We start from the raw sequence: 27,169 nt of genomic DNA on the forward strand, positions 1-27,169 counted from the left end.
ATCGATTCAGGCCTACATTTAGCATTTAAGCCATGTAGTATCAGACTGACAATGAGAAAAGAGGGGGAAAGGAAGCTGAAAGTCAGTGTAGCGAGTCGAAGGCAGGGAGAGACAAAGACACACAGACAGTGCTAGGTTGTATTAAATGTTCTAGATGTTTTATTGGTGTTGGTTTCATATTCTTTCACACACAGACTGTTTTTTACTTCCTCTGTAGTCTCAACCCCCTACAGCCCTCTGAGTAAGACCCAGCCTGAAATGGCTGTTTCTCTGCTGGTCTCCAATGCAGACATTCACACGGAACTCAATCCCTGGACTGTGTCACCTAGACTGGACCGGACTCCAGGAACATGGACTCATCATCTCACACCAAATAATCACACCACATTGCACCGGCACGTCAGAAGTGGTAGCAGGAATATGGACGTCATAGTTTCTGTCTCGCATGTTTTAATAATAAAACACAACCTTGTCGCTGTTGTTTTTTGTGGGTTTTTTTTTTGTTACATTTTTGCATCGGCTTTCTGAAAACCCGGCGAAAAAATGATTGGAAACCATACAAAACAAGGAAACAGAGTGATCTTTCCTCTTTTCCCATAACACGCTCAACAATGTCGCCGATGTTCTTTTTCATTGAATGTATATCTTGAGATGTTTTATTTTCAACATATCATTTTTATTTCTTTAAATCGGTATAGAATTATATAGTTTTCCTAGAACACACAGAAAGATTGAGTTGTATTTTCCAACTGGGTTGTGTACTGTAGTATTTAACAAGGACAATGGTTCACACAGTGCACACAAACGTAGACAAACAGGGAGTAGAGGGGAGAGGAGGTTGTGAGAGACAGAAAGGGGGACCGGGGACGCCATGACGGGGTGTGCTTTGTTATGCCTAAATGAGGGAAAGCAGCTCTCACACACTCCCCTCCCTTTATATAAATAAATAAAAAACAAGTAAAACCATTGAACCCCCACCCCATATTATAAAAAAAAACAACAACACTGTTGAGGAAAATGGTCGGAGTGAGAAAGACATCCGCTCTTCCTCCTGGAGAAAGGAGAGGGCGAGAGGGGACGGCTCGATTGGTGTCAGCTGTGGGATCTCGCTCGTGATCTGTATGTCTGTGTATGACCGGAGGGCGAGCAAAGGGTCGCAGGAGGAGGAAGAGAGAGAGGAACAGAGGTATAGAGGGGGGGGGAGGGGGAGAAAGGGAAGGGAGGAAGGAGTGGTATGGCCCTTTTTTTGCCGAGCGTCGACACTCCCTTTAAGATCATAGCTCATTCAAATCTACATACACAATATGCAGCTGCCGTTTGGTAGATATATTGGTTTATGTACACAGCAGTGAGAGAACACATGCAAAGAGTATCATAGGAGATGGAGAGGGGGGGTTGATGTCGAAAGTCGTAAAGGTGCTTTGCTGTTTTTAATCTTTGGGGCAGTTGTGATGAAAATTGCTTTGAAGCGGTCGTTGTCTTTTACGGGGTGGGGCATCTGAAGATGTGTCTTGCCAGGGATGGAATGAAGGGGGGGAGAAACAAATGGAAAATGTAGGGGTATGAGTAAAGACGGTTTCCATCGCTCAATAGTATGTCTCCCTTTCCACCCAACCTGTAGGAGGAGAGGGGAGGGGAAGCGAAAGAGAGGCGTCAGAGAGTTTTCCTGTTTTTGTGTCAATTAAAGATTGGCGTGAAGTTACAAATGCAAATCTCATGTTAGGATTTGGGCCTAAATGTTATACGTAGAGAAAGAGACAGCCATTTACCTCCTGGGTTCCTACGGATGAGCAGTTTTCGGATCTCATCATACACAAAAATGAGGACACTGTAGGGGACCGCACAGAACCACCAGCTGGGCCTGGAGGAAGGAAGGAAGGAGAGAGAGAGAGAGAGAGCAGAGGATAAGAAACACACAACATGGCAGACAGGAGATCAATAAAAGGACCCCACAAGTTGTCAGTGGAGGTGTGTGTACAGTATGTGTGTATGTGTATCTGTTTGGTTTGTGTAGGTATACGTCTATGTCTATCTGTTTGTGTAGATGTATGTCTATCTGTTTGTGTAGATGTATGTCTATCTGTTTGTGTAGATGTATGTCTATCGGTTTGTGTAGATGTATGTCTATCTGTTTGTGTAGATGTATGTCTATCTGTTTGTGTAGATGTATGTCTACAGTATGTCTATCTGTTTGTGTAGATGTATGTCTATCTGTTTGTGTAGATGTATGTCTATCTGTTTGTGTAGATGTATGTCTATCGGTTTGTGTAGATGTATGTCTATCTGTTTGTGTAGATGTATGTCTATCTGTTTGTGTAGATGTATGTCTATCTGTTTGTGTAGATGTATGTCTATCGGTTTGTGTAGATGTATGTCTATCTGTTTGTGTAGATGTATGTCTATCTGTTTGTGTAGATGTATGTCTATCTGTTTGTGTAGATGTATGTCTATCTGTTTGTGTAGATGTATGTCTATCTGTTTGTGTAGATGTATGTCTATCTGTTTGTGTAGATGTATGTCTATCGGTTTGTGTAGATGTATGTCTATCTGTTTGTGTAGATGTATGTCTATCTGTTTGTGTAGATGTATGTCTATCTGTTTGTGTAGATGTATGTCTATCTGTTTGTGTAGATGTATGTCTATCGGTTTGTGTAGATGTATGTCTATCTGTTTGTGTAGATGTATGTCTATCTGTTTGTGTAGATGTATGTCTATCTGTTTGTGTAGATGTATGTCTATCTGTTTGTGTAGATGTATGTCTATCGGTTTGTGTAGATGTATGTCTATCTGTTTGTGTAGATGTATGTCTATCTGTTTGTGTAGATGTATGTCTATCTGTTTGTGTAGATGTATGTCTATCTGTTTGTGTAGATGTATGTCTATCTGTTTGTGTAGATGTATGTCTATCTGTTTGTGTAGATGTATGTCTATCTGTTTGTGTAGATGTATGTCTATCTGTTTGTGTAGATGTATGTCTATCTGTTTGTGTAGATGTATGTCTATCTGTTTGTGTAGATGTATGTCTACAGTATGTCTATCTGTTTGTGTAGATGTATGTCTATCGGTTTGTGTAGATGTATGTCTATCTGTTTGTGTAGATGTATGTCTATCTGTTTGTGTAGATGTATGTCTATCTGTTTGTGTAGATGTATGTCTATCTGTTTGTGTAGATGTATGTCTATCGGTTTGTGTAGATGTATGTCTATCTGTTTGTGTAGATGTATGTCTACAGTATGTCTATTTACATGTGTAGATGTATTTCTGTATATTTCTAGGGTTTACTCTACTCACTTTAGGGGGAACATCCTGAGTGCCACGTCCATGCCTGGGGTGTAGGATAGGAAGGCAGCCAGAGCTGTCTCCTCAAACAGGCCAAAGATCAGGATCTTGTTCCTAAGAGGAGAGTAGTGCAGAGAGACATGAGAATGAGAATACATATAACAAACGGACGGACAGACAGACAGAAACAAGACAGACAGGGAAAGAGAGACAGAAACAGACAGGCAGACAGGCAGACAGACTTACTTCATGCCCTGCTGGAAGACAGAGTTACGCCTGGTCTTGCAGACAATGACATCAGCCCACTGTACCACCACGATACTGACGAAGAAGGCTGTGTGACACGTGAACTCCACGATCTTCCTCTGTTCATATGTCTACACACACAGAGAGGAGAAAGGGAGAGACACACAGTATTTGAATCACAGAATGAAATAGAACAATAGAATGGACATTGGCATCCCGGCGATGTGACTAAAAGGACAGCCATCTTGGTCAGGGAATATTTATTTATAGAATCTGATCAAATATGGTGAAATAGTGTAAACAATGAATTTGCAGATATACTTGTAATATACTGTATTGCTATGTTTTGAATACTTATTTTGCCCTGGAATTGTAGCGTGTACCTACCCATTGCTGGCCATAGCTGTCTTCCAGGTCATTGCAAGCGCGGTCGTCCCAGTTGAGCCTGATACCCACAAGAATTGAGGGTAGGAAGCCATTCTCAGCCAAGATCACAAAGTAGGAGAAGAAACCTCCCAGAGCCTGGATCATACCTTCACACACAGACATAGACACAAAGCGTTAACACATGTTCACTCTGGAAATGATGTTACCGGATCCCACAAGGAGAAGCCATTGACTTGTCATATAGACTCGTGAACTATAATCCACTAGCCATAGATTTAGGATCTATAAGCATCGAAGCACTCATCAGTCTGTCAGATTCTACCACAGGGTGGTCGAAGACTAATCAATCATACTGTCCACAGAGTATTACTCAAGGACTTCATGGGGAAGTATTGAGTATCTGGCTGTGGGTTATGATAACATGTCCAGCTACATATGCACTGTCGTTATGGCCCCAACCAGGTAGAGGAGCTAATGGGGACCCACCGATTTGTCCGTATGCGATGCTGATGAGCCTCTCGTTCACCAGCTTGTCTCTGGTGGGGTTCCTGGGCTGACGCTTCATGATGTCACTCTCGGCTGCCTCATAGGCCAGGGAGATGGCGGGCACCTGGGGGAGGGGGGGTCACAGGTCACAGATGTGAGTTTGTATGAGAAACAAATATTTTGAATGATTGCTCCACTGTGAGATAGGGCATATCAAGTTTACGTGTGCCATTTTTGTCAACGATGCACATTTTTGAATTTTCAGAGCTTTCTGCCGTGTGTCTGTGTGCCATGTGTGTGTGTGTGTGTGTGTGGGTGCCGCATGTGTGTGTTATGTGTGTGTGTGTGTGTGCCTTACCATGTCAGTTCCCAGGTCGATACAGAGGATGGTGATGGTTCCCAGTGGTAGGGGGATGTTGACGATGATGAAGAGGAGGAAGGGTGTGATCTCAGGGATGTTACTGGTCAGGGTGTAGGCAATGGACTTCTTCAGGTTATCAAAGATCAGACGACCTGCAGGGAGATAGGAGGACACACACAGAGGTCACACACTGAACTCTGACCTCTAACCTATGTAGAATTGAGCGAAGGTCACTCAAGGTTGGATCAGGGTCTGCCCTTATTCATAAAGTGTCTCAGAGTAGGAGGGCTGATTGAGGATCAGGCCCCTCTTGTCCATGTGATCTTATTCACTCTGATCTAAAAAGTCCAAACTGATTTGCGATCAGCACCTACTCTGAGATGCTTGAAAAATACAGGCTCATATTACCCGTCCCTCCTCTCTTCTCCTTTTCTGGCCTCTTTTACCTTTTGTCCACTTCTCCCTCTCACATGCCCTTCTACTCTTTCCATCATTTCTCCTCTCTCTCCCTATTTCTCACCCTCTTCCACTCCGGTGACGATGGAGGCAAAGTTGTCGTCCAGCAGGATCATGTCAGCGGCCTGCTTGGATACGTCAGAGCCGGAGATTCCCATGGCAACGCCGATGTCAGCCTTCTTCAGGGCAGGAGAGTCATTTACACCGTCACCTGTCACAGCCACGATGGCACCCTGGGAGCGACAGAAGAGTTAGCTTGTGTCCCAAGTAGCACCCAATTCCCTTTATAGTGCACTTTAGTAGTGCTTTTGACCATGGCCCATAGAAAGTCACTATTGTACCAAAACTTGGGGGAAGTGATGGGGTCAATTCCCTGTTCAATTCAATCAATTCATTTTCAAATGCATGAATAGAATGTCAACAATCTCCCTGAACTGAAAATGGAATGAACCCCAACTCTGTTTCCAGACTTATATTAGTGTAGTATTAGTGTAGTTGTGGAAAGCACGTTCACTTTTATTGATCGGGTGATGGATTCAGGTGGTGTGTGTCTTTCTGTTTGTGTGTGTGTGTGTGTGTGTGCGTGTGTGTGTGTGTGTGTGTGTGTGTGTGTGTGTGTGTGTGTGTGTGTGTGTGTGTGTGTGTGTGTGTGTGTGTGTGTGTGTGTGTGTGTGTGTGTGTGCGTGCGTGCGTGTGTGTGTGTCTCACCAGTCGCTGGCAGCCCTCTACGATGATGAGTTTCTGCTGGGGGGAGGTCCTGGCAAACACAATCTCAGTGTGGTTTCTAAGGATGTCGTCCATCTGATCCTGAGACAATTCCTTCAGGTCTGTACCATGGATCACACAAGCCTTGGCGTCCCTGGAGACACACACACATTAGAATAGCTAGCTTGGATCCACAGAGGCAGGGCGAAAGTGACATGAGAGTGAAAATGAACGAGAGCAATGAATTAGCAGAACAGGATCCTGTGTGGCCTCACCGTCATTGTGAAATGATGTACTGTGTGTGTGTGTGTGTGTGTGTGTGTATGTGTGTATGTGTGTATGTGTGTGTGTGTGCGTGTATGGGTGCGTGTGTGGGTGCGTGCGCGTGTGTGTGTCTCATGTTTCTCACCTTGGGTTGACCTGGCTGACAGGGATATTGAGGCGAGAGGCGATGTCCTCCACTGTCTCGTTGCCCTCGGAGATGATGCCCACGCCCTTAGCGATGGCCTTGGCAGTGATTGGATGATCACCTGTCACCATGATGACTTTGATGCCAGCCGAACGGCATTTTCCCACAGCGTCGGGCACGGCGGCACGGGGAGGGTCAATCATGGACATGAGGCCCACGAAGCACAGGCTCTCTGTGGTGAAGTTAACGTCATCACAGTCGAAGGCAAAGCCCTTGGGGTACTGGTCCTCTGGCATTAGCAGGTGGCAGAAACCTGGGGAATGACAAGAGGTGCTAGCTTTATTTACCTGTTCTACTCATTCTCTACTAAATCAGTCAATCCTTCAGCTCTCACTTCTGTTCATCATTAGATACGGTACATTTGACCCATTCTCCATGAACCAACATCCTGACCTTCCCCCCTTCCCTCTTCCTCCTGCCTCTTCCTCTCTCTCTCCCCCTCCCTCTAATAACCCTCCCCACTCCTCTTATGCATTTTGGAAGGCCCATTTCTTTCTCTTCCTTCTTCACATCCTTTCCCTCCACATACACTCTATCTCTCTCACCCCCCCCCCCCCCCCCCACCACCACCACCACCACCTCTTCCTCACTCTCCCTGTCTCACCGAGTACTCTCTCTCCCAGTCCTCCCAGCTCCATGTAGGCGTTCTGGAAGGATTCCTTCATCTCCTCGTCCATGGGCTGCTCCTTGCCCTGGATGATGATGGTGGTGCAGCGGTCCAGGATCCTCTCTGGGGCTCCCTTCATCACCAGCAGGTAGCGGTTGTCATTGGGATCCTCTGTCTCGTGAACTGAGAGCTGTGGGGTTGGTTGAGCATGGTAGGGGAGAGAGAGAGAAATAGGTGGGAAGAAGGGGGAGAGGTGAGATCGGACACGGTCACGGTGTTAGAAACCAATCCATTTGAGTGTTGTTGTGTTTGTGCGTGTGCACACGTGTGTGTTACGTACCTGGTACTTGTTGGTGGAGTTGAATGGGATCTCGGCCACCTTCTTGTTCTTCTCCCTTATTTGTTTGACAGAGCCACAGGACAGCTCGATACACTTGAGCAGGGCAGACTCGGAGGCATCACCAGCGGTGTCCCTCTTCAGGATGGGCAGTTGGTCCTGGCCGGCTTTGAACACGGCGCGGTTGCAGAGAGCTGCGACGCGAGCCAAGGCAGCCCATGAGGCTGAGGTCTTGTCGAAGGAGGCACCTGGAGAGAGAGGTGGCCGATTAGAGATGATAAAACAATATCAATTCCTAGCCTGTAATTAAACTGTACTTGTCTGTGTAACTACCATGTGAATACATAGGTTAATGAACTACTTAAAATCAAGAGGGATTCCTATACTTAAAATTGTCTCTAAATGTGACTGTGACCCAAACTTGAACCCTAACACCAACATCCAGCCCAAACTCCAGCTCTAACACTAACTCCAACCAAAACAATAACTCTAATACTAACTCTAACACTAACTCTAACATTAACTCTAACACTAACTCTAACATTAACTTCAAAACTAACTCCAACCAAAACGCAAACTCTAACACTAACTATAATATTAACTCTAACACAAACTCTAACATTAACTCTAAAACTAACTCTAACATTAACTCTAACATTAACACCAACATTAACTCTAACACTAACTCTAACACTAACTAACATTAACTCTAAAACTAACTCTAACACTAACTCTAACACTAACTCTAACATTAACTCTAACACTAACTCTAACTCTAAATCTAGCATTAACTCTAACACTAACTCTAACTCTAAATCTAGCATAAACTCTAACACTAACTCTAACATTAACTCTAACACTAACTAACATTAACTCTAAAACTAACTCTAACACTAACTCTAACACTAACTCTAACACTAACTCTAACACTAACTCTAACACTAACTCTAACACTAACTCTAACTCTAAATCTAGCATTAACTCTAACACTAACTCTAACTCTAAATCTAGCATTAACTCTAACACTAACTCTAGCATTAACTCTAACACTAACTAACATTAACTCTAAAACTAACTCTAACACTAACTCTAACACTAACTCTTACATTAACTCTTACATTAACTCTTACATGAACTCTATCTCTAAATGCTAGCGCACATCACACTGAATGTGGATCTAACATTCGCCAGCCAATCTTTCAGTGCGCCAACATTTTTCACCCTCGGTTCTACTTGTAAAATTATTTCTCAAATTATGTTCAGAGGTGCTAAGTACTCTTGGCCAGAAAACGCTATTGGTGTGTCTGGGCCCTAACATTATATCTAACACTAACTCCAACCCTAACCCTCCTGATCTCCTCTTACCAGACTGGTCCTCTGTGGTGTCAGCCTCGTGGATCTGGTTGTCGAACCACATGTGGGCCACAGTCATCCTGTTCTGGGTCAGTGTGCCAGTCTTGTCGGAGCAGATGGTGGAGGTGGAGCCTAGGGTCTCCACAGCTTCCAGATTCTTGACCAGGCAGTTCTTCTTAGCCATACGCTTGGCAGTCAGAGTCAGACACACCTAGAGCACAGAGACAGATGAAAGACAGGGGTTATCCAGGAGCCAGAATGAAGGAGCGTACTGGTACGAACAAACTAGAAAGGGTCCTTATTCTGGAGAAAATGAGTGTGCTTCTTCAGCTGTCTAGTTGGTCTGGAGATCTATAATGTATTTCTGTAGAGCTATCATTGGTCTGGATCTAGTCTCAATCAATGTCTTATTATATTAATTGTGTAGTTCGCTGTCTAGTTGGTCTAAATCTACAGTCTAGTTGATCTAGAATGAATCTCATTTACAGTATGCAAATGTGACATTTCAGTCCTTTATTTTGTATATATTTGCAAAAAATTCTAAAAACCTGCTTTTGCTTTGTCATTGTGAGGTATTGTGTGTAGATTGATGAGGGGAAAAAGGTAAAGGTTTCTGAATACTTTCTGAATGCACCGTGTATAATACATGATATTTAGCAGATGCTTTTATCCAAAGCGACTTACAGCCATGAGTGCATAGATGTTACGTATGGCTGTCCCCGGGAGTCAAACCCACTATCTTTGCATTGCAAGCGCCGTGCTCTACCAACTAAACTGAGGAGGACCACTAGAATCTGAAGTCTAGAGGTCAGGTATGAGGTTCAGTCGAGTTTCAGAGAGAAACAGCCATAGAGGGGAAGGGTCAGATGGAGAGGGGACCATGGTCACTCACAGTGACAGTAGCCAGTAAGCCCTCAGGGACATTGGCCACAATGATGCCGATGAGGAAGATGACGGCCTCCAGCCAGGTGTATCCCAGGCAGACGGCCAGGATGAAGAAGGTGATGCCCAGGAACACAGCCACGCCTGTGATCAGGTGGATGAAGTGCTCGATCTCCTTGGCGATGGGGGTCTTGCCCGACTCCAGACCGGAGGTGAGAGTGGCAATACGGCCCATGACGGTACGGTCGCCGGTACACACCACAATGCCACGCGCCGTACCTGAGAGGGAGAGAGAGAGAGAGAGAGAGAGAGAGAGAGAGAGAGAGAGAGAGAGAGAGAGAGAGAGAGAGAGAGAGAGAGAGAGAGGGAGAGAGAAAGAGAGAGAGGGAGAGAGAGAGAGAGAGAGAGAGAGAGAGAGAGAGAGAGAGAGAGAGAGAGAGAGAGAGAGAGAGAGAGAGAGAGAGAGAGAGAGAGAGAGAGAGAGCGAGAGCGAGAGAGAGAGAAAGAGAGAGAGAGAGGGAATATTAATTCAGGAAAATAGAGGTTGAAATGAGAGAAGAGAACTAAGGCGGGAACTCTTGTACGCTTATGTGGGTAACTTCTGTGTCAACAGCAGCTCTATGGTATAATATTACGTTTGAATCAGCTTAGCTGAACCAGTCAAAAGCTTAGCAAGCCTTAGTGCTGCTGGGGTGCAGCATCCAATACTGCAGTAGGACCCTGTTGACTGAATTTGATATGCCGAGTCTGACACGCAGGAATAGAGAAAAGAGGATAGGAGACTTGTCGGGGACAGAACAGCTGATGTGTCTGTCTGTTTGTCTGTGAGTTAGCCGTTTCTACGGTTACCTTCAACGCAATTGGTAGAGAAGAAAGCGACATTGCGGGTCTCCAGGGGGTTGTCATGGGTACAGTCAGGTGACCTGCTCTGGGGTTCTGATTCACCAGTCAGGGAGGAGTTATCCACCTATAGGAGAAGGACAAAACCAAGAAGGACAAAAAATGTTATGTAAAATGTGTAGCTGTGTGAGTGTGTAATATATGAACTATGTATGTGTGTGTGTGTGAGTGTATGGTACCTTGCAGCCGTGAGCAGAGACGACTCTGAGGTCGGCGGGGATCCTGTCTCCTCCCTTCACCTCCACCAGGTCTCCTGCCACCACCTCCTCAGCGTTGATCGTCATCTTCTCGCCCTCACGGATCACCAGCGCTTGCTACAGGGAGAACACAGAAGGAGGGTTAGATAGTCCATACACGCATTCATTTATTCACACACACACATCACTGGGGGAATTAGACTGCCATTGTGTGACTTCGTAGCATAGGGTCTACATTTCACACACACACACACCCACCCACCCACCCACCCACCCACCCACCCACCCACCCACCCACCCACCCACACACACACACACACACACACACACACACACACACACACACACACACACACACACACACACACACACACACACACACACACACACACACACACACACACGTGTTTACCTGGGGCACCATGTTCTTGAAGGACTCCATGATTTTGGAGCTCTTGGCCTCCTGGAAGTAGGAGAAGCATCCGGTGACCACGACGACAACAGAGAGCACGATACCCAGGTACAACTGAGGAGAGAGAGAGAGAGACAGGAAATCCCATTGTCACACTGTGTACACTGCAGGTCAACGCATAACAGGAGTATTTAGCTTCAAACTGAACACAGACCACCGCGGTAATAGTCACTAGACTAGATGATCATGCAAAAATAGAAAAAGGTGCAAGTACATTAGCCATTTGGGTGTATGTTAGAATTAAGGCTTGGGACTGGCGCTGCTGGCAGTGTGTGTGAGGTTTGGTCAACTTAGGTATGTGTGATTCAGCTGTGTGTGGCTCAAACTGTCCCTTATTCTGTGGCTGTGTTTACGTTTAGTGTTTGGGTGCATGCGTGTGTGCGTGGGTGTGCTTGTGTGTGACTCACGTTGTCTCCTGCCGGCTCGTCCTCGGTGGCGGCCTGGATGGCGTAGGCCAGGAAACAAAGGATGGCGCCGGTCCACAGCAGGATGGAGAAGCCACCGAATAGCTGGCGACAGAACTTGATCCACTCGGGGGTGGTCGGGGGAGGGGTGAGGCAATTGGGACCGTCCCTGATCAGAAACTCAGCCGCCTTGGCGTTGGTCAGACCCTGGGTGGGGAGAGAGTGGGGTGGGTTAAACCTAGAACTGAATGTGTTGAAATTAGGGGTGACGACATAAAAATCCATTAAATTTAATATGTAATTATAAGCCTGCAGGTTGAATGCTTTGTGACTACGTATAAGCACGTCTTTACAATATTATAATGAGGATTAAAACGTGTTGTGTATTTTACGTAGAACGTTTTCAACTGACTCAAAAAAGGCTGTAACTTAGTAAGGATCATTATAAGATTAGAATTGAGACTTTATAAGGGGGCTTGAGATGTCTCAGAATGCATTAAAACGTTGCTCAAACTGATCCCCTCAAATACACCGACCGTGTGGCATGAGTGAATGTAAAATACCACCATCTAGTGGCCTAGTAGCAGCTCTGTTAGTGACGCAGCAGGACTCAGTGATGACTCTAGTATCTCTGTGGTATTACATAGATAGACCTCTATGGTACAGTGCAGGAGGAGGACTCACCTGAACAATGTCGGTGTTGAACTTCCTGCAACACTCCTCTATGGACATCTTGTGTTCCGTCTGAAAGGTAGAGAGGGAGGGGGGAGAGAGAGAGAGAGAGAGAGAGCATAGGGAGGAAGAGAGAGAGAGAGAGCATAGGGAGGAAGAGAGAGAGAGAGAGATAAAGAGGGAGAGAGAGAGAGAGAGAGAGAGAGAGAGAGAGAGAGAGAGAAGAGAGAGAGAGAGAGCGAGAGAGAGAGTGTGTGTAGGTGTATTTGTGTGGGAGAGAGACACAGAGAAAAATTGAGAATATGCCACAAATATCACAACAATGAATTTAAAACAAACTAGGAGAATTTGGTTTAAAGTTTTTCTCCAAACTATTTAGAGTTTGTGCGTTCCAGTTACACATTGACTCTTGGGGGGGTACCCTGAAATGGTTAGATATTCATACTCTAACTTATGGAGAGGCATATGTTAGTATTTCAATAATAGTTATGGGGGTGCCCAGCACACCCCTTGAGCAGGGCAGAGTGTGCGCCACTGTGTGCCAGTCACTTACAATCGGTACTTCTTTCTTGAGTTCATCCATGTCCTTCCCCTTCTTGTTCTTCTTGCTGGGAGAAGATTTGCCATCTTTATCCTGCGTGGTAGCAACGCGGTAACTGTCCGACCGCCCATACTGGGCGGGGGGGGGACAGTAAGAGAGGGGGGAAGGGATTAGGGGGGGGGATACTTTCATTATTATTTAAATAGAAACATGGTTAAAGCACCAGACACAACAGACGGGGAGAGGGACTTCATTATTTTTTCTCTGATACCCATTTGATCTTCACAGAGATCACAGACAGAAGGATCAAACAGCCGTCTGGCTTTACTGCAGTGTCTGTCTCCTCTCGGAACCCGCTCTCACAGTTTGTATCCACTGGCCACCTGCTTCATTTGTCATTTATGTGAACTGTCACCAGACTACTGTATGTTCTCCACACACGCGCACGCACACGCGCGCACACACTAGCTGGTGGGGCACAGAGGCCCGGAAAGAGAAACAGAGTGCAGACACAGTGAAATATCTCATTCCTCAAAACCCCTCTAATTATTTATTTGATTTAACTAGGCAAATCAGTTAAGAACAAATTATTATTTACAATGACGGTCTACACCGGCCAAACCCGGGTGATGCTGGGCCAATTGTACGCCTCTCTATGGGACTCCCAATCACAGCCGGTTGTGATACAGCCTGGAATCGAACCAGAGTGTCTGTGGTGACGCCTCTAGCACTGAAATGCAGTGCCTTAGACCGCTGCGCCACTCGGGAGCCCCTAGATTAGATTCATATCAATTCAGTTAGATTGGATACATCAATGTGACTGTGATGTGTTGAATATGAAACAGTTTTGCAGACACACAAGCGCACACACACACACGTCTCTCTTCTAGGGAGCTCAAAGTGTTGCATTAGCTCAATTTCCGATTTACACTAACTGATGCTCAAATCAAATCAATACAGAAGCCCCTGACCAGAGTCCCTCGGTTGACAGAATGAGAGAGAGAGATAGACAAAATGGCTTCCAGGAGGGTTCTATGGGTCCTAGTGGAAAAGCCGCTCATTGACACAGCCAACTCATCAAGGAAACTGACCTTGCTGCAGGATCAATACAATCAGTGATGTAATAAAGGACCAGAAGGGTTAAAGGACCACAGAGTCCAAACGGTTACCGGTCTGTATCTTACCACACCAAGAACATGTAACTCACACTTTATCATCAATTCTGACAATATGGTGACTTTTGTTGGTTGTAGCATCATCATCAAGTGACTGTACAAAGAAACACAGAGGAAGACCCCTGGTGGCTAATGTCAAGATAACATGCTCAGTCTACAGCTCATTTTTTCTTTAACTAGGAAACTAGGAAACTCAGAACAAGTTCTTATTTACAATGACAGCCTATGGACGACACTGGGCCAATTGTGCACTACCCTATGGGACTCCCAATCCCGTCCGGATGTGACGCAGCCTGGATTCGAACCAGGGACCGCAGTGTCACCTATTGCACTGAGGTCAAGTGCCTTAGACCCCTGCGACACTTGCCACTCGCCACACACTGCTTTGGTTTGACTGGGTTTCAACTGTGTTACTGCTTGGTTGGAACAAAAGCCTGCACCTACACTGGCCCCCTTTGGATATGATGGCCCCCACCCTGTTAGTTTATTCTGAATAATAATGGGTGAATACACATTCAAGTCTAGTTTTTATTATTGCCCTGGTCCATCACAAACCAAATAAATGGCCTATTTTCCAAGCTAAACACACATTACCTAGGCTCCCACACCCTGATAAACACACTTGACTGACTAAGTACAACGCCATGAATGGGTGAGGAAACTTGCCACTGAAAGTCCCAGTGCTTAATGCCAGTTGAGTTGAGAAATTTCGGTCTTGAATCTTCCACTTGCAAAAGAGACCAGTCTTAAGCGGTTCATTGTGGTCCGAAAGGTTTGAGGAGGATTTATAGTGAGCACTGCAGCTCTCCACTCTGCCCCTGATTTACAGAAGTAATACTGGAAGACACTAGAGTCTCCCTTGAACACAAACTAACCCTGAAAAGATTGGTTCAAACATTCGACCAAACACAACAACACACAATATGACTACAAAATGTACAAAATCAGCCTTCCCACATGCGCATGTGGATGTCATTATCCGAGAATGTGAGTGAACTCTTGCTGCAACAAGACCAGACAGGCCTAGCGAGCCGAATGCAGAACAAAGGAGAGACCGATAGAATACTGCTACTCAAACCCTTTGAGATTGGCCTGCCCGTGTGTGTGTGTGTGTGTGTGTGAGTGTGTGTGCGTGTGTGTGTGTGTACTTCAATACAACATGCAAATGAAATACTCTGGTTGGCATCGATATAAGCATCGTCTGAGAAACAGTGTAGGGGTAGATGTTATAGATAAGCTAACAGGTCTGCGTTAGGCACACACAGGTGTGGAGTTTCTAGCTAGGCAGGCTTTTTCGATGGCTAACACTGAGTGGGCCATAGAAACGCATTTACAGTACACTGTTAGGTCCGACAGCACACCTGCTCATCACACACACACACTTACACAATTTAGTGCTAATACAAACACTGGAAGAGCGCAGACGGGTGAAACAGGCATTACAGGAGAGGGATGGACAGAGAGAGATTAATGAAAAAAGAGAAAGGCCGTGATGGGGGCAGATGGAAAGAGAGACAGCAATGGGAGGTGAGAGAGAGAAGAGCTCTTCTCTCACACCACTAATTAGATATTGACCACTATTCTTTGTCTGTTGACTCAGGCTGTGTATATCAGTGAGTGACAGCGTGACTGGGATCCCACTCTAACAGATTGTTCTATAACACTGTAAAACAAACAACCCCACCGGCAGGGTCGCGACCTTATAACCTGCAGACCCAGAGAGCGGGTGTTGGCCCCTTACCGTGCGTGTGTATGTGTGGTAGGGGTGTTAACGTGCATGCAGGCACGTGTGTGTGGGCTAATGCCACTCAATCTTTCCTGACACGCATGGGACAACACAAGCTGCTCCTTTTACCCACAAGATTTCTTCATTGTGGTGACGAGGTCACGACTATCGCCGAGGTTACAAGGCAAAACATTTAGAGAGCGTGGTTTTGTTCCTCATTGTTCAATGCAACATGGTATATGTCATCTATCTGTCCCTCTATCTATCGGTCTGTCTGCTTGCCTGTCTGTTTCTAAGCATTTGTTGTGGAGGTGAAATGTAAAGCAGAGACCGCAGGCTGAAATTACAACCACTAGCTCTCACACAGTCAGACAAAGGAAAGAGAGACGGACCTACTGACAGACACAGACTGGAGGAACTGGTGTCGGTGACTTACAAACAGATAGACACCACAGTATAGAGTACCGCATCTCCTCCGCACATTGTCATCTTTTCAAGTAGAAGACAGACTGTCTGGAACAAGGAAGACAGACACATTAACTTTGAAGCCGAAAGCTAAGGCTACTAGCGTGCTAATCTAGCAGAGGAAAGTCGAACATCCTTGGGTGTGTGTACACCGTGTTTGGAAAAAAAAAAAAAAGAGCCAGAGTTCATCGGGTTCTACTGATGTCATGCTGCTGTGGTTTGTCTGGTTCTAATGTTCTGTTCTGGTCACATTACCAGGGAGGTTGGCATGGTGACCAAGGCTTAGTGGTGGGCGGTGGCCTTGTTCTGTAGGATCCCCTGATCTGATCGCTCAGTAATAATTGATGTCTAGGTAACTGGACATTGTCGGAAATAGCCAACACATACTGTATGTGTGTGTGTATCTTTATAAGAAAGAAAGAGATACTTCCTTATATGCGCAAGCTATAAGCCTGCCAACAGCTAGGCAGAGGTGAGTCATTGTCGAGGTGGCTACAGACTGTCTGCGCAGCGAGAACACGCACTGCGGCAGACAGAGAGGGCGAGTGAGAGGGGGCGGCGGGGGGGGAGCAGAAAATAATAGGAACAGAGAAGGGAAAGGGTATGAGAAGAGGGTGAGAAGGGAAGAATAGGAGACTAGGAGAGATATTAGAACAGACAATGGCCTATATGTAATGGTTTCTCTGTTATTAATCAGACTCATTCGTTCTGAAGTGAACACGGGGCATGTTTCATATGTTGAACACTTCCACCCTTTCAGTGAACCACAGTAGCCAATACCATCCCTCAGGAGCATGCCAGTCTGTCTGTCTAGGGCACACAGGCTTGGGCATGCCTCCTAATGGTGATGGACCTGCGTGGGCATAAGGTGTGGCATCCCAGCCTCTCCTACTGGTACGCACGAGAGGTGAGGGGTTTCACAAGAGGCAGGACGAAGTTGCAGCGTTTGGGTTTCCATTTTAGGGAATCAACAAAGAGGAAATAGTAACTATTGCAGAAAAACAGTTTGACTGTGTGAAAAGCTTGCATTGACTAAGATGTTAGATAGATGGCTCCATACTACACACATCCTAAAAGAAGTGACATAAACATCATTACCTTGACTGGTTCCCAAATGACACCCTATTCCCTATATAGTTTGATTATCTCTTGTAAGCCTATCAGGCCAGCCTGTGACACTACTTGTTGATAGGCTGCTGTGAAGGGATCCTAGCCATTGGGGAAGGTTTGGGGGCGGAGGATAGTGATGATGACAGTTAAATGTCGATTCCGTCCTGCTGTGCCCTGTGGCAAGCTTGCATGTGGGGGTGGGGGTGCGTCAGAGGAGGCTGGTGGGGGGAGCTTCAGGAGGACGGGCTCATTGTAATGGCTGGATTGGAATTAATGGAACGGAGTCAAAGGTGTTTTTCATACGTTTTGATTTGTTTGACACTGTTCCATTCAATCCATTACAATAAGTCTGTCCTCCTATAGCTCCTACCACCAGTGTGTCTGTGTGTGTGTTGTTCGGCATGTGCTTACGTGTGTGCTTGCCTGTTTGTGTGCGTGCCTGTGCTTATTTGCATCTTTGTCTATGCCAGTTTTCTTCAATGTTGGGGTCGTGACCCTTAGTGCTGTCCCGGGGAAACTGTAGTGGGATCGCCAAAATTATTATTATTATTATTTTTTTTTACAATTGGAACAAACAATTAAGAGTACAGTTTATTATATGGGACTATATACAAATGTTCTTGAGAAAGATCATTTGAAAAAGAAGATTGAATTGAGTGTATCTATTTATTGGTTTTGATAAGAGATGAAAATGCACTGTATTAAATGGGATTTGTTGATGTAAAAATCGAAATTGACAGATTTTAAGGTTGTGTTATTAGAGTTGGGATGGGGTGGGGTCATAACAAATTCTTGGCGGAAAAAAATGTGATCCCTGCTGAAACAGTTTGAATATGACTGCTCTAGGCCTTAGTGTGAACTGTATACTATTATGTGTGCACAAAATTGGTGGGGATAAACTGCATTGTTGGTTAAGGGCTTGTAAGTAAACATTTCACTGTAAGGTCTACACCTGTTGTATTCGGCGCATGTGACAAATACAATTGGATTTGATTTGATTGGATAGGGACATTTGGTTCCAACAGCCCTTGGGTATAGGGCTAGGTAGCCACAGGGGGAATGGCCTAGGGGTAGGGGGGATGATCTGGGTAGGTGGCTGGGCCTGGAGGCTCATGCTAATAGGATTAGCTAGACTGATTGCTCTTGTCTTGATTAGCCTACTATATTGTACACCAAATACAGTAACTCTACCTAGCTAACTCCCAGTAGAGAGTTTCTTCTCCATATTAAAGAGTGATAATGAAATGGGGAATCACTGCAAAAGACCTTCAGGAAAATCAAATCAAATGTTATTAGTCACATACACGTATTCAGCAGATGTTATTGCGGGTGTAGAGAAATGGTTTAGTTCCTAGCTCCAACAGCAGTATCTAACAATTCACAACAATACACACACATCTAAAAGTGAAAGAATGGAATTAAGAAATATATAAATATTAGATGGAGCAATGTTGGAGTGACATTGACTAGAATACAGTAGAATAGAATACAGTATATACATATGAGATGAGTAAAACAGTATGTAAACATTATTTAAACATGATTAGTGCCTAAGTGCCTAGTGTTCCATTATTAAAGTGGCCAGTGATTCCAAGTCTATGCATATAGGGCAGCAGCCTCTAAGGTGCATATCTAAAAATGGTTTCATATCAAGACACGTCTTGGTTGTAAAATATTTGGTGTTGCTTTTTGTCACAATGACAGTTACTTTAATTTCTGGATTCTCAACTTCTTCTCAAATGGTGATTTTCTTAATTTAATAAATATATAAACAGTGGTGGAATACAACCCAATTGGAATGTAGTGAAGTAAATGTAAAGTTGTCAAAAATATAAATATACTGAAAAAAAATATAAACGCAACATGTAAAGTGTTGGTCCCATGTTTCATGAGCTGAAATAAAAGATCCCAGAAATTTTCCATTCGCACAAAAAGCTTATTTCTGTCAACTTTTGTGCACAAATTTGTTTACATCCCTGTTAGTGAGCATTTCTCCTTTGCCAAGATATTCCATCCACCTGACAGCTGTGACATATCAAGAAGCTGATTAAACGGCATGATCATTACACAGGTGCACCTTGTGACCACTCTAAAATGTGCAGTTTTGTCACACAACACAATGCCACAGATGTCTCAAGTTTTGAGGGAGTGTGCAATTGGCATGCTGACTGCAGGAATGTCCACCTGTTGCCAGAGAATGTAATGTTTATTTCTCTAGCATAAACCGTCTCAAATGTTGTTTTAGAAAATTTGGCAGTACCTCCAACCGGCCTCACAACTGCAGACAATGTGTAACCACGCCAGCCTAGGACCTTTACATCCGGCTTCTTCACCTGCGGGATCATCTGAGACCTGCCACCCGGACAGCTGATATAATAAAGCCCTTTTGTAAGTAAAAACTCCTTCTGATTGGCTGGGCCTGGCCCACCCAATAATTTATTTATTTAACTTGACTGATTTCCTTATATGAACTGTAACTCATTAAAATCGTTGAAATCGTTGAAATTGTTGCAAGTTGCGTTTATATTTTTGTTTGTTATAGTAAAGTACAGATACCCCAAAAAAACGACTTAAGTAGTACTTTAAAGTATTTTTTCTTAAGTACTTTACACCACTGTAAATAAATAAAGTTATATTAAATTCTATTAAATTGTTTTGATGTTCAGAGGTATGGAATTCCAGCCAGACCCTGAGGTCATGACCTCTTATAGCAGAAATGATACACTGTGTATCTATTTGCATGTGAACACACACACACACACACACACCAAACATTCTGTATCCTAATTTAGCTCTCGTGGACAAATCATTTGTGTTCCCTTCCAAAAAAACTAACAAAACCAAAACAAAATCCCATCTTATGGCATTACCCCTCCTGTCCTACCCTCATCCCTTCATCCTTCCCCCATGGCCATCTGTCCAGCCCCTGATCTGTTCATCCTGACAGGCAGCTGTGCTCCAGTTTAGAGTCTGCATGTGTCCTTGTCTCTTGTCTCGCCCATTGTGAGTGTATGTCAGAGTTTTCTTTAGGAAAATGTGACGCAGGACATAGACTGTTGCCTATATGCACTTGAATGACGAATGGGAAGAGCGCTTCAATTACCAGTTTAGAAGTAAAAATAGTAGTTATTTTTAATCGTGGCCATCAAAACTGTTTTTAACATGCAATTGCATTTAGAATTGTTATGCAATGATTGGGCTCATAAAAGCACGTTTCACTCCAGCAGCAACGAATGAGCTGTTTGAGAATCTGTAGTAGCAGCTCTCGCACTGTCTGACAGATAAACGACTAACGAAAATACACCAATTTAATTCCACTAAATTATGCAAATGAACCTATAGACCAATAAGCATGACGGGTATTGATGAATAGGCTAAAAAGCATTATCGGCCAAAAGTCGGCTATTACCGGCTAACGGGAACCCTGGTATATACGTGTGTGGATGTGAGTATGTGTGTGTGTGTGTGTGTGTGTGTGTGCTCCTCAGTGAGAATGGTGTTGTCTAGATTGGTATGGTAAATTCTCTCTGTCTTTCTCCTATGAGGGGTTTCCTGAGGACATTCTGTGTGAATGCAGATGATCTCGGTGACAGAGGATACATAGCAACTCCTGCTCCGTGTACTGTCTGGTCTTATAAAGTCTTCTGGCCTCTGACGTACCGTGCTACCTGTGACACAGGTCTGGGAAAGGAAACATCATTCGGGCAGAATGGAGATCAATAAATACATTTAAGCTTTTCTGTATATTTTCAACTGAGACCTATTCAATGTACGTAGTTGATAATGAAAGGGGGAAGAAAACACACGCACACACACACACACACACACACACACACACACACAGACACACACACACACAGACACACACACACACACACACACACTCGCAAGTGCACACAACACACACACAAACACACACACACACTCGCAAGCGCACACAACACACACACAACACACACACAGACAAGCTGGGAGTACATTCTGAATTAGTAATGTCTGTGTTGGCAGGGAACCCAACTCTCCTCTGTTTCTCACTCTCTGCAAACCCCCACTTAACATTTCCCGAGCATTGCAGCAACGTTAACCAACCAGGCTGCCCTATCTTACATTACAATCGATTAAATGTTTAATGTTATTTGACTAACTCATGACCTTAGTACGGAATCCAATATGCTTTGAAGGGTAAGGGAGTCAACAAAATTCAAATAAAACCATAATGCAACATTTCCCAAAAAGTCCCCATATACTTACATAATACCCTACCGTATTACCCTACCCTTAAAGTAGGTCCTTCTAGCTAAGCTAGAAGACTGACATTCAAAACCATGTCCTTCCAAATGACTCTTTAAGGACAGAACCCTCATGAATATCCCACTAGTATATTGATTATGGACTATCAGTAGGATGCCCAGGACGGCTCGGTGGATATACAGTGCACTGCACAAACCCTCCAGACTCAGCAGCGGGACACGAATGACTGCAGATGCAGTGAGGAGGGGAGTGAACTAGCACTCTGCACCAAACTCTGGGCTGGACCACAGCTATATCTACACTATTAGAAAAAAAAGGGTCTGTCTAGAACCTAAAGGGGTTCCTTGGCTGTCCCCATAGGAGAATCTTTTAAAGAACCCTTTTTGGTTCCAGGTAGAACCCATTTGGGTTCCATGTAGTACATGGAACTCAAAATGGTTCTACCTGAAACCAAAAAGGGTTCTACATGGAAACAAAAAGGGAACTCCTATAGGGACTGTCGAAGAACCCTTTTGGAACCTTTTTTTTCTAAGAGTGTACCTTGTCCCATCATGACCAAGCAGGCCTTACCTAAATACCTACACCCTTACCCTTTCCTATACCCGTCCTGTACACACCTGGCCAGTCTAAGGAGATCGCCAAGCGTACAGCTCTCTACCTCTGTGTCACTGCAATGATTTATCCCCACACCACCTACACCAATATGCCCTTCCTTTATACTATATATCCCTTCCATTTCTTCCCTTCAATGAGAGAGGTGATGGGGGATATCAGGGGGAGCAACCCTATGCTCCTCAGTCCCTGTCCAGTGAACTCTCCCTGATATCCCCCATCACCTCTCTCTGTATCCCATGCGGATGAATACCTATACCTCCCCCTGTCCTGTCATCCCATCTGCCTCCTGTCTCTGTGGTAACCAATCCCCAAGCAGGGGAAACAGGAGCCATGGCCATGTGAGCTCAGGTCATTCTCCCGCAACAGGGTACAGCCCTCCCCCTCTCTCTCTGCACCTACAGATCAGTCACAACTCATCTTATCCCCCTCCCTTCTTCACCCTGCACCCGCCCACCCTCCATCTCCTTTTCTCTCTTGCTCACATGTCTGAAGGTGAAATGTCTGCAACCATCTTCACTTGCTCTCCTCTCCCATTTCTCTAACTCACTCACTCCCTCCCCCCCCCCCCCTCTCTCAGCATCATTAGGTTACCCCATCCCTGACTGCACCAGAGCAACTATACACACATCAGCAACCTCAATTGCTCACAACTGGTGTGTCAAATTAAATAGGCTGTCTGTCTTCAGTGTCCCTGACACTACGCCTCAGTGTTTGCTTGCTAAAGCATCCCTTTCTGCGTAACTCGCCGAGTCTGCCAATCACAGCTTTTTAAAGGGAATTTCCACTCAACAGGCACCGCCCCCATTTTGACGCCGCAGCCCGGCGGCCTTGAGGATGGACAGTTGGCAGTGTCATGGCATGGCATAGCGCGTCAAGCGCCAGATCGACTTGGCAGAATGTCTTGTATGTTGTCAAAGAATCATAGGTGTGAGATGGGTTAAGGTAAAGGACATATTCCTTCCAATTATATGAAAATGCAATTATTATCAGAGGTCACACACATATTTTATTTGCGCCCCCGGATGAGGACCCCCCCCCCCCCTGTCTCATTCACACATAGATCAGACAGTGTAGCCTAACTTTGCCACGGAAGTGGTTCGTGGTTCACTTTTTCCACCTCATCCCATTTGACGCAGTGCTTGGTGCTACAGATGATTCTCGCATCCTCATGAATAGCCTATCACCAACGACTGCTTCATTTCTCGCCGCTCCACACCAGACTTCGACCGAGAGAAATGCCCCCAAGGCCCACTCAGGTCATAGATGGAGATAGCTGATATCATTCTGTCGGTGTCTCTTCAATAACGTTCGGTAACCGTGGGCGATCCAGCTTCATCAGCCACTTGGATTTTGTGGCATCGTGTCATCAAATTATTTCAACCCCTAGAACCGAGTCGGGGATTACATTTTAAACTGTCATACAATCAAGATAAATTATGAGACAGAAATTGCGCAACAGTCCATAGCGATAGTCGCAGCATCACCTCGAAATGTTCCTACAGAACTATTCATAGTCAAATTATTATTGGCTTTACAAAACAGTGAAAATATTGGTGTTATTATGAACAATCAATATTTTTATTGAGACGTGATGTTTTTCAAAAATATCAGCCAGGACCGGGCCGCATCCACCATTTGACGCAGTGAGGGATTCAGAACTTCGTGTTCACTTACAAATCCAGACCCAAATGTATCATCACCCAGCATTCACAGGACATATTTTTCAATCTATCGTGTGTTTTCACTGTCAACGATTATCGAGTCCCTATTGTCACAAATTAAAGGGGAAATAAGCTGGTGAATCGCTTATTCCTGGTAACCGCATTATGACGCATGGGTAACGGAAGCTGCAGTGCGCTCAGGCATTGCATACCATACCGACATACGCAATCTCCTCAGTAGCCTGGTAGACTAGGGTAGGTTTTTCAGGTAACTACTTCTTCGTCAAATGCTGCGAAGAAGAAGTTACATGCGCCATCGAAGATTTAAAGCAGTAGACAATTGGGTCGCGATGATGCGAGGATAATTTACATGGGCAATAGGGTGAATAATCATGCACCCATTCGAATACACAGCCACGTATTCTAAAGTCATCAAATACAGGCCAATAATAACGGATGTGAATAACAGAACATTGTGTCCCATTGAAATCCCTCAGTGACATGCCAAGTGAAGCCTATACGCAGTGGTCTCTCTCGCTAACTCAATCTCTCTCTCTCCCCCTCTCTCTATCGCTCCCTCTCTCACCATAGCCGGCTGTCAGAATAAACCGATTACCATGGCAAGGTTATAGACAACGTGTCACGATATGCCTAATATAGCCTATAGTCTATATTAATGCATATGACAAACCCCTGAATTAGACAATTCAATCATATTGTTATCACTAATTTGTTCGTTCCATATCGTATGAGAAGCAAAAGAAACAGCAGCAAATGACAGTAAATTACATTAAATCATTCCATCAGCAGATTGTAACCATTTCATTGTCAAATTGAAACCATACAATTGCAGTAGAAATGACAGAGAGCTGTTTTGTGCCTGCTCTAGCCTACTCGTCACATCAATTTGTCGCAGTCTATGAGACCGTAGACTATATAGCCTAAAAAAAAATCCGCATTGGAGTCAATGTCACTCAAATATTTCCAGAGGAGAAAAAACATGACACTGCAGTATGGTGCCCTTCCCCGTCAGCATCTGGGGTTTTAAACAGTTTTCAAGGCATTTTATAACTTTCATGCATCATAAGGCAGTTATAAAGTTGGTAGACGCCGGGCTTACCCCCATGTTGGCGCAGTCAGGCTTCTCTCCTCAGGTGATGCAAAGCTTGAGAGGTGTCAGCCCCTCAGGTGGAATTATATCAAAATGGTATTGCCTTTTAAAAACGTAAGAAAGATTTGTATTCAGTTATTCAGGTAAAAACGAAAGGAAGCGACAAAGACGTTAGTCAAGCAAATTTCTATAAAACAAATGGGTTAAATGATTAAATAAACGGATTGTCTCTAACCTCCAAAAAAGGTTACTGTCTTTTCCCCCTCCACCTAAACGTCTTTCAAATGAAATGTTGCGGTCTCAAGCAGAGCATCACGCGAGGATGCAGGTCCTTCTCTTGCTCTCTGATAGTTGCGGTAAAAGACCGGTGAAACTCAGAAGCCACACTGCTCCGGTTTTTTAGGATTTGATCTCCCTCCGCGGCTCTGTTGGCTGCCGCAGTACTCTCTTCTCTACACACTACCACTCCGCCTATGGAAGAAGCGCCGGTGGGTGTGAGCGATCGCAGCGCCCCATTGTAGCAAAGCTGATAAACCATGGACCTGGTAAACCCGCCCAAGGACCACTGAATTGACCAATAGGAATTACGAGCAACTATTTGATGACAGAAAATCTAGCCAATCATCACAAGCACGTAACACTGGCCAATAGAAGACCTAATCAGCCCCTCCTTCTTTACTGCAGAATTCCAAGGCCGTTAGCCATCAGCATCCTGAGCCCCTAGGCCCAAATTTTGTGTAAATGGACAGACAAGGTGAGATACTATTGTCGTGGTTGTCTTGTATTCATGTAACTTATTTATGTTTTATAGATTGATGGTATTGTGTGCTGTATTGCATGTGATAATCACCCCTGTCTTTCTGGCCGTGTTGGTCACTGTGCACTTCAATGCCTCCCCTAGGTCTGCAATTACATAGCAGACAATTGAGAGAATAGGCTACACTGGTAGAATATAATAGATCTAGGTCCAACAATTATGGTTCTTATTGGACAGTAGACTAGAATATCAATCAATCAATCAAATGTATTTATAAAGCCCTTTTTACATCAGCAGATCTCACAAAGGGCTTATACAGAAACCCAGCCTAAAACCCCAAAGAGCAAGCAATGCAGATGTAGATGCACGGTGGCTAGGAAAAACACCCTAGAAGGGCAGGAAACAAGGAAGAAACCTATAGACGAACCAGGCCAGTTCTCTTCTCGCTGTGCCGGGTAGCATAGAATAGATAGAATAGAATAGAATAGAATAATTACAGAATAATATTCCGATATCAGACAGTAAGCATGGACAGGCTATGACTGGTCTCACACCCATTGCTCAGACAAGCAGATTCTCTCCATATGAGAGTGTATGTCTCACACTTTAAGGAACATGGACATAGCCTATTCACCGTATGGCGCGTGTGTGCGAGACGACAGAGGTGGACGAGAAGAGTTCGAAAAACAAACAACAGAGTTAACAACCGTCAAAATTAGAGTGAGAGATTATCAGGGGTGTCCAACTGCAACTGGGTTAAGCAAGCCATTATCTGTATGTCTGTTGCAGATGTTGTATGTCTGCTTATCAGGCAGATTACACCCATGTATCTACCTCTTTTTTTGTTGGTGTAAAAAAAGCATTCTCTCTCGCTCTCTTTCAGAGAAAGTGAGATAAACAGACAGCAGAGGTGTGGCACTATGTAGTATGCAGTATGAAGTTGATAGAACTGGAGAGAGAGTGAAAGAGAGAGGCCGTGGAAAAGGAGAGAGAGAGAGAGAGAGACAGAGAGGAACTGACACACAGAAAGAGACAGCTGGCCTACATGTAGAAGTAAGTGAGTTGCCATTTGCAGGTCACTCATTTCCCTGTGTGTTGTTTTAACCCTGAATGTATTAAGTGGAGAATGAATGCTGCAGTACACTGGCTGCACGCAGCCTCACGGCTGATTTGCAAGGGGAGAGCACAGAGTCATGGTTCACCTTCCAAGGGAGATGCATAGCACTGCTGCCTCCACTGCACCTCACAAGATGGCCGAAAGGATGACTCGAGAGAAAAAAATAACCATACATAAGAAATAACGGTTGGACAAGGGTTAAATTAAGGTTATACGTCTTAACAAGGTGTTTTTCCAATTCATTCTCACTGAACTTTAGATAAGGGACACACTTGACATGACACAGGAACCTATGTCAGATGAACTAGTAGTGAAATAACCTTTGTAGTTATGCCGTTTCAGAATGCAATGTCCTGTATGTCCTTGCGGTGATATTGCCTTCAGTGCCTTGACTAGCTCTGCTATTGAGGCAATAAAATATCCCCTG

At 44.7% G+C, this 27,169-nt stretch overlaps 1 protein-coding gene across 2 annotated transcripts; it reads right to left on the reverse strand.

Moving 5' to 3' along the window:
- Positions 1-132: 132 nt before the first annotated feature.
- LOC109901771 (sodium/potassium-transporting ATPase subunit alpha-3-like) lies at positions 133-25,387 on the reverse strand. Of its 2 annotated transcripts, none has more exons than XM_031786576.1 (22): positions 25,104-25,387; positions 24,878-24,971; positions 12,767-12,847; positions 12,226-12,285; positions 11,545-11,748; positions 11,078-11,191; positions 10,648-10,782; positions 10,418-10,535; positions 9,579-9,847; positions 8,699-8,897; positions 7,337-7,581; positions 6,994-7,186; positions 6,330-6,642; positions 5,924-6,074; positions 5,280-5,448; positions 4,757-4,911; positions 4,399-4,522; positions 3,913-4,058; positions 3,526-3,656; positions 3,292-3,393; positions 1,770-1,861; positions 133-1,615 (listed from the first exon to the last, which is right to left on the reverse strand). In XM_031786576.1, exons 2-22 carry the CDS (start codon positions 24,881-24,883, stop codon positions 1,587-1,589), a joined length of 3,036 nt encoding a protein of 1,011 aa, XP_031642436.1. In that variant the 5' UTR covers positions 24,884-24,971; positions 25,104-25,387; the 3' UTR covers positions 133-1,586. The 2 variants fall into 2 exon arrangements, with proteins under 2 accessions (XP_031642436.1, XP_031642435.1); XM_031786575.1 differs by having other exon boundaries at positions 12,767-12,886; positions 25,104-25,366.
- Positions 25,388-27,169: the final 1,782 nt, after the last annotated feature.

This window comes from Oncorhynchus kisutch, linkage group LG13 (genome assembly GCF_002021735.2).
Source record: "Oncorhynchus kisutch isolate 150728-3 linkage group LG13, Okis_V2, whole genome shotgun sequence".
Taxonomy (NCBI): Eukaryota; Metazoa; Chordata; class Actinopteri; order Salmoniformes; family Salmonidae; genus Oncorhynchus; species Oncorhynchus kisutch.

What these genes read in the sequence shown, in the direction of transcription:
- LOC109901771 (XM_031786575.1), bottom strand. An exon ending in TCAAGAACATGGTGCCCCAG is followed by an intron (nt 10,783 to 11,077) that starts GTAAACACGTGT and finishes TTCTCCCTGTAG; the next exon opens with CAAGCGCTGGTGATCCGTGA. An exon ending in GTCAGCCAGGTCAACCCAAG is followed by an intron (nt 6,075 to 6,329) that starts GTGAGAAACATG and finishes GTGTGTCTCCAG; the next exon opens with GGACGCCAAGGCTTGTGTGA.